Source organism: Coregonus lavaretus (genome assembly GCF_964263955.1).
Source record: "Coregonus lavaretus genome assembly, chromosome: 19".
NCBI classification, from domain to species: Eukaryota; Metazoa; Chordata; class Actinopteri; order Salmoniformes; family Salmonidae; genus Coregonus; species Coregonus lavaretus.
This window is the reverse complement of record NC_140006.1, coordinates 12,610,131-12,622,840: the sequence shown is the minus strand read 5'-3', so window position 1 is coordinate 12,622,840 and position 12,710 is coordinate 12,610,131. Positions and strand designations below refer to the sequence as shown.

Sequence of the window (12,710 nt, the reverse complement as noted above, 5' to 3'; positions counted from 1 at the left end):
AACGCGTCTTCTTCCTGAGCGGTATGACAGCTGCGTGGTCCCATGGTGTTTATACTTGCGTACTATTGTTTGTACAGATGAACGTGGCACCTTTAGGCATTTGGAAATTGCTCCCAAGGATGAACCAGACTTGTGGAGGTCTATAATTTTTATTCTGAGGTCTTGGCTGATTTCCTTTGATTTTCCCACGATGTCAAGCAAAGAGGCACTGAGTTTGAAGGTAGGCCTTGAAATACATCAACAGGTACACCTCCAATTGACTCAAATGATGTCAATTAGCCTATCAGAAGCTTCTAAAGCCATGACATCATTTTCTGGAATTTTCCAAGCTGTTTAAAGGCACAGTCAACTTAGTATATGTAAACTTCTGACCCACTGGAATTGTGATACAGTGAATTATAAGTGAAATAATCTGTCTGTAAACAATTGTTGGAAAAATTACTTGTGTCATGCACATATTAGAAGTCCTAACCGACTTGCCAAAACTATAGTTTGTTAAAAGGAAATGGGAGTGGTTGAAAAACTAGTTTTAATGTCTCCAACCTAAGTGTATGTAAACTTCCGACTTCAACTGTATATTATCAATATCTCACAAACTCCTTCCACAACCACCCTCGCTCTCTCTCTCTCGCTCTCTCTTTCTCTCTCTGTCTATCTCTCTTTAGGACATATTGGATCAGTGCAGTAGAGAGCAGGAGTTTAAGACCATCCTGTTCTCTCTGTGTTATTTTCATGCCTGTGTGGCTGAGAGGCGTAAGTTCGGTCCTCAGGGTTGGAACAGGAAATACCCCTTTAACACTGGAGACCTCACCATCTCTGTCAACGTGCTCTACAACTACCTGGAGGCCAACTCACAGGTCACTGTTTACCGTGTTATAGTGATCAGGATGGTGATGATCATGACTGTATTGATGATTGATGATGTTTATATTGATGATGATGATGATGAGTCATTGTTCATGTATTTTGTGTGTGCGTGTGTGTGCTTGCGCATGTTTAGGTGCCGTGGGAGGACTTGCGCTATCTGTTTGGAGAGATCATGTATGGAGGTCACATCACAGACGACTGGGACAGAAGACTCTGTAGAACAGGGGTGTCAAACGTCCGGCCCGTTTAACACAATAGCAATTGTGTTAAGCAAGCAAACAGTTTATACCGGGGCAGAGCAAGTAGGTCAAGTCTGTGTTTACTCACAGCCGAGACATCAGTGACGCTGCAGTGATAGCTAGCTACCTCATTGCTAATGAAATCGCAGTGGCTTCAAAACCATTTAGTGAGGGTGAATTTGTAAAAACATGCATGATGAAGGCAGCTGAGATTGTGTGCCCTGAAAAGCGTCAGGCTTTTGTAAATATCAGCCTGACAAGAAACACAGTTGCAGACAGGATTTCCGATCTTTCAGTGGATTTGGACAGCCAGTTGAAGCAAAAAGTAAAGTCATTTATTGCTTTTCGGTTGCAATTGATGAAAGCACGGACATTACAGATGTTGCACAACTGGCCATTTTCATCCGCGGAGTTGATGACACATTGACCGTCACCGAGGAGTTCGTGGAGTTGGTGCTGATGACAGATACAACGACAGCAGCTGATATTTTTACCGCACTCGTCCGCGCGCTGGACAGGGTCGGAGTGGACTGGTCCCGCGCTGTCAGCCTGGCTACAGATGGTGCGCCCTCAATGATTGGGAAATAGGCAGGCGTTGTGACAAAGTTCAGAGAGAAAGTGCAATCTGCAAATGGAGGACGTGATTTTTTGACTTTTCACTGTATTTTGCACCAGGAGGCTTTGTGTTGCAAGTCATTAAAGATGGATAACGTCATGAAGGTGGTCATCCAAACTGTTAATTTCATCCGATCCAGAAGCCTGAATCACCGTCAGTTTGACAGCCTTCTCAGAGAGAAAGACCACATCTATGGCCTGCCATACCAGACTGAGGTAAGATGGTTAAGCCGAGGTGCTGAGGCGTTTCTTTGATTTACGAGAAGAAATTCCATTCCGCAGAATGGATGCAGGACCTTGCATTTATGGTGGATGTTACAGAGCACCTGAATAACTTGAACAAACAGCTGCAAGGGCGCAACAAAGTTGTCACGCAGTATTATGACAGCATACGTTCTTTCAAGTTGAAGCTGTCATTGTGGGAGACGCAACTTGCCGGTGGTGATGCAGCTCACTTCCCCTGTCTGAAAAATGTGTGCGCTACCCAACATGTGGCAGACATGAAGCGGTTCAAAGATAAAATAACGGGACTGTTACGGGAGTTTGAGCAATGCTTTCAGATTTTTGGTGAACTCAGAAAGACTTTAAAGGTTTTTGCTCGCCGTGAATCCCTCTGATCTGCCCATCAGCATCCAACTTGAAATAATAGACTTGCAGTGTGACTCGGATTTGAAGGGCATATTTGCCGCAGCTGGCTTGGACACATTTAATCAGAATCTCTTGCCAGGTTACCCCAACTTGACAGCCCTCGCTGCAAAACTGTTGTGCATGTTTGGAGACACATATCTTTGTGAGCAAGTTTTCTCTGTAATGAGCATAAATAAAACAAAGCTGCGCTCAAGGCTCACGCACAAGCACTTGAATCACATCCTGAAGTTGGCTGCCACTCAGGATGTGACGCCTGATATTGATGCGCTGGTGAAAGCTAAAAGATGCCAGGAATCAGGAGTCAAATAAACTATGCAACTCCACTTAAAGTGCTACATGAGACACCCTGATATAGTTCTGTGATCTGTGATATGCTTATGTGAATCACTGAGGCATTGTGTGTTTGTGTGTTCTTTGTCCTCAGAACTTTCAAATAACTTGAGGTGTTTTATGATTAATAGTGATGTTGTGCTTTTGGACACACTGTCCTCAGGCGCCAGCTTTATGTTTATATGTTTTTATGTTGATGTGCTATTGTTTTTAATTGATTTTATTTTATTTGTATATTTAACCTATTCTTGACTCTGTGGTTCTTGCACTTGTTTGGGGAACAGGATTTCATTCTTTTTATCTACATTTCTGCCTGAGAAATGACCCCCTGATATAGTTCTGTGATCTGTGAAACAGTTCTGTTAATCACTGAGGCATTGTGTGTTTGTGTTCTTTTTCTTTAGAATTTTCAAATAAACTTGACGTGTTTTATGATTAATAGTGATGTTGTGCTTGTACTATTTTGGACACGCTGTCCTCAGGCTCCAGCTTTATGTTGTATGTTGATCGTATTAAAACAAAGAAAACAATCTGAAGTTGTTGTTTTTAAGTTATATATACCATGATTTTTCCGGTCCGGCCCACTTGGGGATAGATTTTCCTCCATGTGGCCCCTGAGCTAAAATGAGTTTGACACCCCTACTCTAAACTAGTTTACCGACCTATTACTGAAAAATTCATTGAAAGTATAGGGAGCGTTACTTTACTCACCGCAAACCTATTTTTTAACCACTACAGTAATGGTCTCTGCAACTCACTATGATTTCCCCACACAAGCACACATCACTTTCTCTCTCTCTCTTCTTCTCCCCAGGTGTTACATCACTCTGACCCAGTCTCTCCACCTGACGATGAGTGGCGCCCCATCTGGTCCAGCAGGCACTGGGAAGACTGAAACCACCAAGGACCTGGACCGTTCCCTAGGCATCATGGTCTATGTATTCAACTGCTCCGAACAGATGGACTACAAGGTAGGTACTCATAAACTGGTAGAGCTGTGTGGATACACTGTGTTTTGTAAAATATAATCTACGTTTGTGTGTTTCTGAATCCACCATTTCTTTCCCCACCTCTTCTATAGTCCATAGGGAACATCTATAAAGGTCTGGCCCAGACGGGTGTGTGGGGCTGTTTTGATGAGTTCAACAGGATCTCTGTGGAGGTGCTATCTGTGGTGGCAGTACAGGTCAAAACCATACAGGACGCCATCAGGAACAAGAGACAGAGGTGAGGGACTCCTAGCTACCTAACTAATGTCATTCAACAAATCCAAGAGTCTTTGTGTCTTTCGCTAAGATTTGACTTGGTTTGTGTTCCTGTTTGTCAGGTTCTATTTCCTAGGTGAGGAGATTGAGCTGAGGCCGACTGTAGGGATTTGTATCACTCTGAACCCAGGCTATGCTGGGAGAACTGAACTACCAGAGAACCTCAACGCCTTGTTCAGGTGACACACACACAGGCTGAATCGCAAATCGACCCACTCCATCTCTTCCTTCAATCTGAATATTCACACTCTCCAATTTAGGCCGTGTGCAATGGTGATTCCTGACTTTGAGTTGATCTGTGAGATCATGCTGGTGGCTGAGGGATTCATCGATGCTCGCCTGCTCGCACGCAAGTTCATCAGCCTGTACACGCTCTGCAAGGAGCTGCTTTCTAAACAGGTACACACACACACACAAACAAACAAACACACACACACAAATACACGAAGAAACACTCTAATACTGTATAATACTGCATATGTGTTGTAGGACCACTATGACTGGGGCCTGAGGGCCATCAAGTCAGTGCTGGTGGTGGCTGGATCACTGAAGAGAGAGGACAGGAGCAGACCAGAGGAACAGGTAACACAGTGTTTATCAACCAGGGTGTCTTCCCTTAATGACCATACTATAGAAGCTATATTGTCTGTCTCTATAGGTCTTCATGATGTTCCTATATTCCTGTCTGTCTCTATAGGTCTTCATGATGTCCCTATATTCCTGTCTGTCTCTATAGGTCTTCATGATGTCCCTATATTCCTGTCTGTCTCTATAGGTCTTCATGATGTTCCTATATTCCTGTCTGTCTCTATAGGTCTTTATGGTGTCCCTATATTCCTGTCTGTCTCTATAGATCCTGACATTTCCCTATATTCCTGTCTGTCTCTATAGGTCCTGAATAATCCCTATATTCCTGTCTGTCTCTATAGATCCTGACATGTCCCTATATTCCTGTCTGTCTCTATAGATCCTGACATTTCCCTATATTCCTGTCTGTCTCTATAGATCCTGACATTTCCCTATATTCCTGTCTGTCTCTATAGGTCCTGATGCCAGCGTTGAGGGACTTTAACCTTCCTAAAATAGTAACCAGTGACGTCCCCATATTCCTGGGTCTGATCAGTGACCTGTTTCCCCTGCTGGACGTCCCCAGGAAGAGAGACCCAGAGCTGGAGACAGCTGTACGACAGTCAGTCAGCGAACTACACCTGCAGCCTGAGGAAAACTTCATACTCAAGGTATAGCAATGAAATGAAATGTAAAGTCTGCCCACTGTTTGTCTTAATCCCACATATTTTTGCTAAGCTAGAGATGAACATGTAATTGATCATCGTATTGCTTACAATTCACCCCCCCTTCTCACTAGGTGACTCAGTTGGAGGAGCTGCTGTCTGTCAGACACTCAGTGTTTGTAGTGGGAGGAGCTGGGACGGGGAAGAGCCAGGTAAACTCACTAACAATCACATTCACACAACTTAATCGAAGCCAACTGTATTAAAATGTCCTCTATGTAACTCCAAAGCAACTTGTATGTCAACGTTATATCTTTGAGGTTGTTAACATGTGGTAATTTGTGGTTGGACAGATCTTGAAGACCCTCCACAGAACCTATGCTAACCTGAGGATGAAGCCTGTGTGGCACGACATCAACCCTAAAGCTGTGACCACAAACGAACTGTTCGGCTATCTACACCCTGCTACCAGAGAATGGAAGGACGGTCTGTGGTCTATACACAAACACACACACACACAGTGTAGAAACTTGCTGTTCGGGTTTGGTCAATGTTGATTTTGTCCTCCATTTTAGGCCTGTTCTCCTCCACTATGAGGGAGCTGACACGACAGGTGGGCCATGACGGGCCCAAGTGGATTGTTCTGGATGGAGACATAGACCCCATGTGGATAGAATCCCTCAACACTGTCATGGATGACAACAAGGTACGTGTGTGTGTCTCTCTGTCTCATTCCTTCTCTTTCTCTCTATCTGTCGGTGCTGACTTATTATCTTTCTCCTCCTCTCTCCATGTCTCTTTCTTCTATGGTACTGATAACTCTCCCCCCTCTCTCTCTTTCTCTCTCTCTCCCCCGATCTCTCTCTCTCACTAGGTGTTAACCTTGGCCAGTAATGAGCGTATCAGTCTATCTTCCTCCATGCGGCTGCTTTTTGAGATCAGCCATCTAAGAGCTGCAACCCCAGCCACAGTCTCCCGCGCTGGGATACTATACGTCAATCCACAAGACCTGGGCTGGAGCTCGTCAGTACACACACTCATGCAGGGACACACACACACACACGTATGCATGTCCACTCTCACAATGTGTTCTGGCCCTCAGGTACGTGACAAGTTGGATTGACACCAGGCAGGCCCAATCAGAGCGAGCCAACTTGACCATCCTGTTTGACAAGTACGTTCCCTACTGCCTGGAGCAGGTCCGCTGTAACCTCAAGACCATCACTCCTATACCTGAGAACAGCATGGTGCAGGTAACACACACACACACACACACACACACACACACACACACACACACACACACACACACACACACACACACTGTTGTCCAATCAGACACTGTGTTCTCTATCTGCTGTCCAATCAGACACTGTGTTATCTGTCTGTTGTCCAATCAGACGCTGTGTTCCTTGTTGGACTGCCTGCTGACAGAAGACAACACTCCTCCTGACTCTCCCAGAGAACTCTATGAGATCTACTTTGTCTTCGCCTGCGTCTGGGCCTTTGGAGGAGCTCTGTTTCAGGACCACGTGAGTGTTTCAAATCAAATCAAATTTTATTGGTCACATGCACCGAATACAACAGGTGCAGACATTACAGTGAAATGCTTACTTACAGCCCTTAACCAACAGTGCATTTATTTTAAACAAAAAAGTAAGAATAAAACAACAACAAAAAAGTGTTGAGAAAAAAAAGAGCAGAAGTAAAAAATAAAGTGACAGTAGGGAGGCTATATATACAATAGAATAAAGTGACAGTAGGGAGGCTATATATACAGGGGGGTACCGTTGCATAGTCAATGTGCGGGGGCACCGGCTAGTTGAGGTAATATGTACATGTGGGTAGAGTTAAAGTGACTATGCATAAATACTTAACAGAGTAGCAGCAGCGTAAAAAGGATGGGGTGGGGGGGCAGTGCAAATAGTCCGGGTAGCCATGATTAGCTGTTCAGGAGTCTTATGGCTTGGGGGTAGAAGCTGTTGAGAAGTCTTTTGGACCTAGACTTGGCACTCCGGTACCGCTTGCCGTGCGGTAGCAGAGAGAACAGTCTATGACTAGGGTGACTGGAGTCTTTGACAATTTTGAGGGCCTTCCTCTGACACCGTTTGTGTGTGTGTATGTGGAGGGTGTATGTGTGTGTATGTGTGTGTTTGGGTGTGTGTGTGTGTCTACTCTCTGTCAGTGCCAGCAACCCATGTAACTCTACCTCAGCTAATATTTATCAGCTAACATTGTCTTTTCCAGTTGATAGACTATCGTGCTGAGTTCAGTCGCTGGTGGTCGAAGGAGATGAGAGCGGTGAAGTTCCCTTCGCAGGGCACAGTGTTCGACTACTTCATAGACTCAGACACTAAGAAGTTCACTCCCTGGAGTGAGAGGACGCCCCGGTTCGAGCTGGAGCCTGAAGTCCCCCTACAGGTCTGTACTTGTTCTGGCTCCCTTAGTGAAGTGCATTTATTTTAAGTCTCTCTGCATGAGAATGTGTTCTATATGACTAAGATTCACTGGTGTGCCTCCGTAATAACAGTATGTACATGTGTGTGCGTGCGTTTTAGTGTGTATTTGTGATGTGTGTGAGTATATGTGTGTCTGTGTGTGTATTTCTGACGCGTGTGTGTTTCCAGACGGTGCTAGTCCACTCGGCAGAGACCATCTGTCTGACGTACTTCATAGACCTGCTGCTGCAGAGCGGGAAGCCTGTGATGTTGGTGGGGAACGCTGGAGTTGGAAAGACCATCCTGGTGTCTGATAAAGTAGCCAAGCTAAAGGAGGACTACATGGTGGCTAAAGTCCCTTTCAACTACTACACCACCTCGGCTATGCTACAGCGTGAGTCACCCGTGGCAACTGCCTGCCACTGTATGCAGTAGTTTGAGTTATACCTGCCTGGTTCCATTTCAATTACTAGAGCCACTTATTAGACGGCAACCAGGAATGGAACCAGGCCAATCTCTGCCCTCAAGAACCGATTCAGTATCAGCCCTCCTACTTCACTGATGATTCCAGTGTGCCGTATTTTAATGGATATGATGTTTAAAAAACCCTAGAGTCGATGTCCGCACCCGTGCTAAAATCGAATTAGCATAATACAAAAATCCCCATCAAGATCCATCTGTTTAAGCTAGAGATGTCTAGAAATATCTGAAGGTGGCAGAGCTACAGCGGTGTTTGTCAGACCAGGAGACATCCCGAAAATCCGTCTTCTCATGAAAACGTCTGTAACGTCCAAACCGTTTGGGAAATAAACTAATATGACCCCTCTATGGAAAGATGAGACTCGCACGACAACGTACATGTCGGTTGTTGCTCTAGGACTCCCACAAACCTAACAAGACTCGTCTGAAGGTAGCCCTGTAAGAGTTAAAACATTTAACAGAAGTATATATGGTCCCCTGTAGCTCAGTTGGTAGAGCATGGCGCTTGCGACGCCAGGATTGTGGGTTCGTATCCCACGGGGGGCCAGTATGAAAAATGTATGCACTCACTAACTGTAAGTCGCTCTGGATAAGAGTGTCTGCTAAATGGAAGTAGTAAAGTACCCCCCAAAAAATTGTGAAATAATAATTTCTTCCTTTTGATATTTTTTTTTACTCTGATTTGCCATGTATTTGCCAGTATGTTATTCAATGCGTTTCTATGGGCAAGAAGCAGTAAGACCAAATTCAATGTTTAATCAATTATTTATTTAATTTAATTTTTTTATACCAAAAGGGGTCCCAGAAATCAAATAGCAAAATGATCCATGGTATGACCATCTTAAAACAATTCCATATGTTAGCTTAGTAGAACACCCACCCGAAAGGCTATATTCCTGCTGTCTATAGTGACATAATGAGATGTGTGTGTGTACTGCAGGTGTGTTAGAGAAGCCTCTAGAGAAGAAGGCAGGGCGTAACTATGCTCCTCCTGGAACCAAGAAACTCATCTACTTCATAGACGACCTCAACATGCCTGAGGTGGATGTGTATGGGACTGTCCAACCACACACACTCATACGCCAGCACCTGGACTACAACCACTGGTGAGAGGACACACACGCGCGCACACACACACTCAAACATCATTGCATGGACTACAACCGCTGGTGTGTGTGTGTGTGTGCGCGCGTGTGTGTGGTCTTGCAGGTATGACAGACAGAGGCTGGTGCTGAAAGAGATCCATAACTGCCAGTACATCACCTGCATGAACCCTACAGCAGGGAGCTTCTCAGTGAACCCCAGACTACAGGTAACACACACACATACAGTCAACTCAAGACAACAGTAACACACACACACACACACACACACATGCACACACAGACTAACCCCTCTCTCCTCGCTCTCTCTCAGAGGCATTTCTCAGTGTTTGCAGTTCATTTCCCTAGCGCTGAGGCACTAGCCACCATCTTCACTAGCATCCTGTCAGCCCACTTCCTCCAGGGGGGCTTCAGCTACGGCGTCTCGCGCTCTGTAGGAACACTAATACAGGTATACGTCTGTCTGCCTGTCTGCCTGCCTGTCTGTCTGTGTCTCTTTCAGTCAGTCTGTCTGGCTGTCTGTCTGACAATCAATCCACTTTCCTCCTCCCTCCCTCCATCCATTCTTGTCTTTCTACTCCTGCAGGCAGCCATCTGTCTCCATCAGAAGATCAGTCAGAACTTCCTCCCCACGGCCATTCGCTTTCACTATATCTTCAACCTAAGGGACCTCTCCAACATCTTCCAGGTAGCACACATATACATTAAAAAAACATCATTGTCATCATCAATCTTCATCAATATGTATTCATGCCTCTCTTTCACTCTTTATCTACGTCTCCCTCTCTGTGTAGGGTATTCTGTTTGCCCTGCCAGATTGTGTGCGTTACCCCATAGACCTGGTCCATCTGTGGCTCCATGAGTCGTCCCGGGTGTACTCTGACAAACTGATGGAGGAGAAGGATGTGGAACTCTTCAACAAGATCCTACTGGACACTGGCAAGAGATACTTTGAGGTGAGAGACATGTGGCAGCCATCTTATGGGGTTGTTACAAACAAGACTGCTTGACATATGCCTTGCTACTCTCTTTACTTCCTTCACTCATATTGACATATGTGATCTTATGTAGCAAAATTTGAAATTGTGTTTTTTTACATTGGATAAAAGCAGAGACACAGAGCTACACAATTGTATATTATACACTGCATTTGAGGAACAGTGGGAAAGTAATTCTGCTTTGAAAGTTGATAAACTTGTAACCTCACTTTTGAGAAAATGTGAATGTTTTGAGGCCTTTGAATGTTTTGGTACCTACAAGAGAGCTCTTCTTTGTCTACACCCATTCAACATCGTTCACACCCTCTTAAGCTTTAGCCCCACCCATCTCTTTAAGGGTTTATCCGAGCGTTCTGTACTAACAACAGCAGTCAAGCACCCAAGCTAACTGGCTAACGTTGGCTAGCTTGCTAGCTACTTCCAGACACAAATGAGCTGGTTAGGCTGTTTTTATGTTATCCAAAGCATTGGTGACTGCAACTGTGCTGCTGGCAACAATTTACTATTTTTTGCCAATGTTAACTGACACCGGCCATATTCAACGGGTGTTGAGCGTTTGTAAATTTGTCAGTTATTCTGCACTCTGAAAAATAGGTAAACAATTAACCATAATCCCAACTCATGACGTTACTACCCTGCATGAATCTGCAGGTAGCTAACCAACCAGGTTCAATGTTTGCAAGCTAACATTAGGCTATAACTAGCAAAGCAAATGGCTCTGAGATACGAATAATAAGATCATACACATAACCTTAGCTAGTGAGCCAGCCAGCTAACGTTAGCTAGCTAGCTAAACAATGAACAATAATCCCAACTCATGACGTTACTACCCTGCATGCATCTGCAGGTAGCTAACCAACTAGGTTCATTGTTAGCTAGCTAACATTTGGCTATAACTAGCAAAGCAAATGCTCTGAGATACGAATAATTAGATCATACATGTAACGTTAGCTAGCGAGCCAGCCTGCTAACATTAGCTAGCGAGCCAGCCTGCTAACATTAGCTAGCTAGCTAACAGTACACTTTCTGTCAAAATTAGAAACGTGTAATATCTGAAAATGTAGCTAGCTAGTCACGGATGCCATGGTTGCCCTTAGTTTGAAGATGTATTCCAGAGACAGGTGTTTTCTCCATCTCCTTAGCTATCATACTCTAATTCCACTGATTTCAAAACTTGGTCCTCCAGAAAGTGGAGAGCAACACTTATGTAGCTCTACTACACGATACATATTTTTTTTTAAAAGCTGCGTTAGACAGGATTACCTACACATACTAACCAGCTCAAATAGACAGACGCATGCTATATGGCAGACCAATCCGAACTCCTCTCTCGGCATGTCCAGCCCACTCATTATCTCAGCCAAGCATGGCTAGTGGGAAGGTTGCTGTCTTTTTCTGTGGTTAAAATAACTAGGCTTGTAATTTAATAATTTTATTCGTATTTACAAATGGAATACAAGTTTGTTATTATGGCACATGAAAGTTCACATGTTCCAGAAGGCATTTCTGCCAAAAAACGCATTTTGATTTAAAAAAAAAAAGTTTACATTGAAATGGCTGTCCTGTGAAGTAGTGACCCATGACATACGTCTAGTTTCCTGAAACGAGTCACATATTGTGTCTCTCTGAGATTGCTTATAGCAAAGTGATCAATATGGCCTTTCCTTATACAGTGTATTCGGAAAGTATTGAGACCCCTTCCCTTTTTGTCACGCTACAACCTTACTCTAAAATTGATTAAATAAAACATTTTCCTCATCAATCTACACACAAAATCTCATAATGACAAAGTGTAAAAAGGGTTTTAGAAATGTTTGCAAATGTATTAGAACAAAAAAACAGAAATAGCTTATTTACATAAGTATTCAGACTCTTTGCTATGAGACTCGAAATTGAGCTCAGGTTCCATTGATAATCCTTGAGATGTTTCTACAACTTGATTGGAGTCCACCTGTGGTAAATTCAGTTGATTGGACATGACTTTGAAAGGCACACACCTGTCTATATAAGGTCCCACAGTTTACAGTGCATGTCAGAGCAATAACCAAGCCATGAGGTCGAGGGAATTGTCCGTAGAGCACCGAGACAGGTCAAGACACAGATCTGGGGAAGGGTACCAAAAAATGTATACAGCATTTAAGGTCCCAAAGAACACAGTGGCCTCCATCAATCTTAAATGGAAGAAGTTTGGAACCACCAAGACTCTTCCTAGACCTGTCCGCCCAGCCAAACTGGTAATCTGGGGTGAAGGGCCTTGATCAGGGAGGTGACCAAGAACCCAATGGTCACTCTGACAGGGCTCTAGAGTTCCTCTGTGGAGATGGGAGAATCTTCCAGAAGGACAACCATCTCTGCAGCACTCCACCAATCAGGCCTTTATGGTAGAGTGGCCAGACGGAAGTCACTCCTTAGTAAAAGGCACATGACAGCCTGCTTGAAGTTTGCCAAAAGGCACCTAAAGGACTCTCTGACCATGAGAAACAAGATTCTCTGGT

At 44.2% G+C, this 12,710-nt stretch overlaps 1 protein-coding gene across 1 annotated transcript in view; it reads left to right on the top strand.

The window, feature by feature from the left end:
- Positions 1-12,710, top strand: part of LOC311146949 (dynein axonemal heavy chain 11-like) — a gene marked incomplete at its 5' end in the record, with an annotated part of 48,652 nt that overhangs the window by 7,638 nt on the left and 28,304 nt on the right. Inside the window, 22 exon segments of the mRNA XM_084183563.1 lie at positions 666-857; positions 1,001-1,107; positions 3,514-3,670; positions 3,781-3,926; positions 3,996-4,023; positions 4,025-4,143; positions 4,225-4,363; positions 4,454-4,546; positions 5,008-5,202; positions 5,331-5,408; positions 5,550-5,682; positions 5,772-5,902; positions 6,071-6,219; positions 6,299-6,449; positions 6,597-6,728; positions 7,444-7,617; positions 7,824-8,028; positions 9,055-9,220; positions 9,324-9,426; positions 9,531-9,668; positions 9,804-9,905; positions 10,012-10,173. Of these exon segments, the coding sequence (XP_084039689.1) occupies positions 666-857; positions 1,001-1,107; positions 3,514-3,670; positions 3,781-3,926; positions 3,996-4,023; positions 4,025-4,143; positions 4,225-4,363; positions 4,454-4,546; positions 5,008-5,202; positions 5,331-5,408; positions 5,550-5,682; positions 5,772-5,902; positions 6,071-6,219; positions 6,299-6,449; positions 6,597-6,728; positions 7,444-7,617; positions 7,824-8,028; positions 9,055-9,220; positions 9,324-9,426; positions 9,531-9,668; positions 9,804-9,905; positions 10,012-10,173 (3,000 nt within the window).